The sequence below is a fragment of the Rhagoletis zephyria genome, unplaced genomic scaffold (assembly GCF_001687245.7).
Source record: "Rhagoletis zephyria isolate East Lansing unplaced genomic scaffold, Rhagoletis_zephyria_1.1 Rzeph_scaffold_75955, whole genome shotgun sequence".
NCBI lineage: Eukaryota > Metazoa > Arthropoda > Insecta > Diptera > Tephritidae > Rhagoletis > Rhagoletis zephyria.
In genome coordinates, this window is record NW_016233004.1 from 1 (window position 1) to 1,194 (window position 1,194).

The 1,194-nt window shown below is 60.2% G+C and overlaps 1 protein-coding gene across 1 annotated transcript; it reads right to left on the bottom strand.

The window, feature by feature from the left end:
- Positions 1–3: 3 nt before the first annotated feature.
- On the bottom strand, positions 4–1,186 carry LOC108357376 (probable ATP-dependent RNA helicase DDX23; the record flags this gene model as incomplete). Its single annotated transcript, XM_017608461.1, has 2 exons — positions 1,132–1,186; positions 4–1,071 (listed from the first exon to the last, which is right to left on the bottom strand). Coding segments are annotated over exons 1-2 (1,123 nt in total), but the record flags the coding sequence as incomplete, so codon positions are not given.
- Between the last annotated feature and the right edge of the window lie 8 nt (positions 1,187–1,194).

Sequence of the window (1,194 nt, forward strand, 5' to 3'; positions counted from 1 at the left end):
TGCGATGCGTATAGTCCTCAATGCTCTTCGCCATGTCGTAGTTGATGACAAGGCTGACATTTCGAATGTCAATACCGCGACCGGCGACGTCGGTGGCCACCAAGATGTCCTTCGCCCCGGACTTGAGGCTGGCCAGGGCGTACTCTCGCTGCTCCTGGCCCTTGCCGCCGTGCAGCGTGCAGGCGTTGAAGCCGACCTTCTCCAGCGACTTGGCCAGCACGTCGGCGCCCTTCTTCTTGTTCACGAAGATAATGACCGGCGGCTCGACGCCCTTCTGGAGAATGTCAATCAATTTGCGGCGCTTCTCACCCTCCGAGACGAGGTACACGAGCTGCTCGACGCGCTCCACCGGCCGTCCCACGGAGCCGATGTAGACGACGGCTGGGCGGCGAAGGTAATNTTGCCGGTAACGGGTGACCGAGGTTGAGGCTTCGCCAGAAGGTTTCGCCAGCAGTCGTCCTGGATCCTCTGCTTCCTCCGTGTCCGGCTTCAGATTGGTGACGGGCATGTGGTCGAGGATCTTCTGCACGTCCGCCTCGAAGCCCATGTCGATCATGCGGTCGGCCTCGTCGAGGACAATGTAGGTGCAGCGACTCAGAACCAGGTAGCGGTTCTCGAGAACGTCAATCAGGCGGCCCGGTGTGGCGATGACGATCTCCACGCCGAGGCGCACCTTGAAGCCCTGGTCCTCGCGGCTGATGCCGCCGATGATGGCCACGGTGCGAATGTCCAGCGCCGAGGCGAACTTCATCGTCTCCTCCTCGATCTGCTGCGCCAGTTCACGGGTGGGCGCGAGGATGATAGCGTAGGGGCCCTGGTCGATCTCCTCCTGGCGTTCGATTTTAGGGAGGGAGGTGATCCAAACGAGGAGGGGAATGAGGAAGGCGAGGGTTTTGCCGGAGCCCGTTTCGGCGACGCCGATGATGTCGCGGTTCTGCAGGCCGATTGGAATGGCCTGCCGCTGGATGGGCGTCGGCTCCTTGTAGCCGCACTTGGTGATGATGTCCATGATGGAGGAGGGGAGGTTGGCGATCTCCTCCCAGCTGCGAAGGGGGTTGGGAATGCGACCGCCTAAAGAGGGGAAAAAATTAAGGTTAGCCGTTTAGAACACAAAAAAGTTTTAAACTGTACCTTTGAGTGAGATATTGTAGTCCTCGCGGAAGATGCGCCAGTCGCGCTCGGTCATCTCCGCCA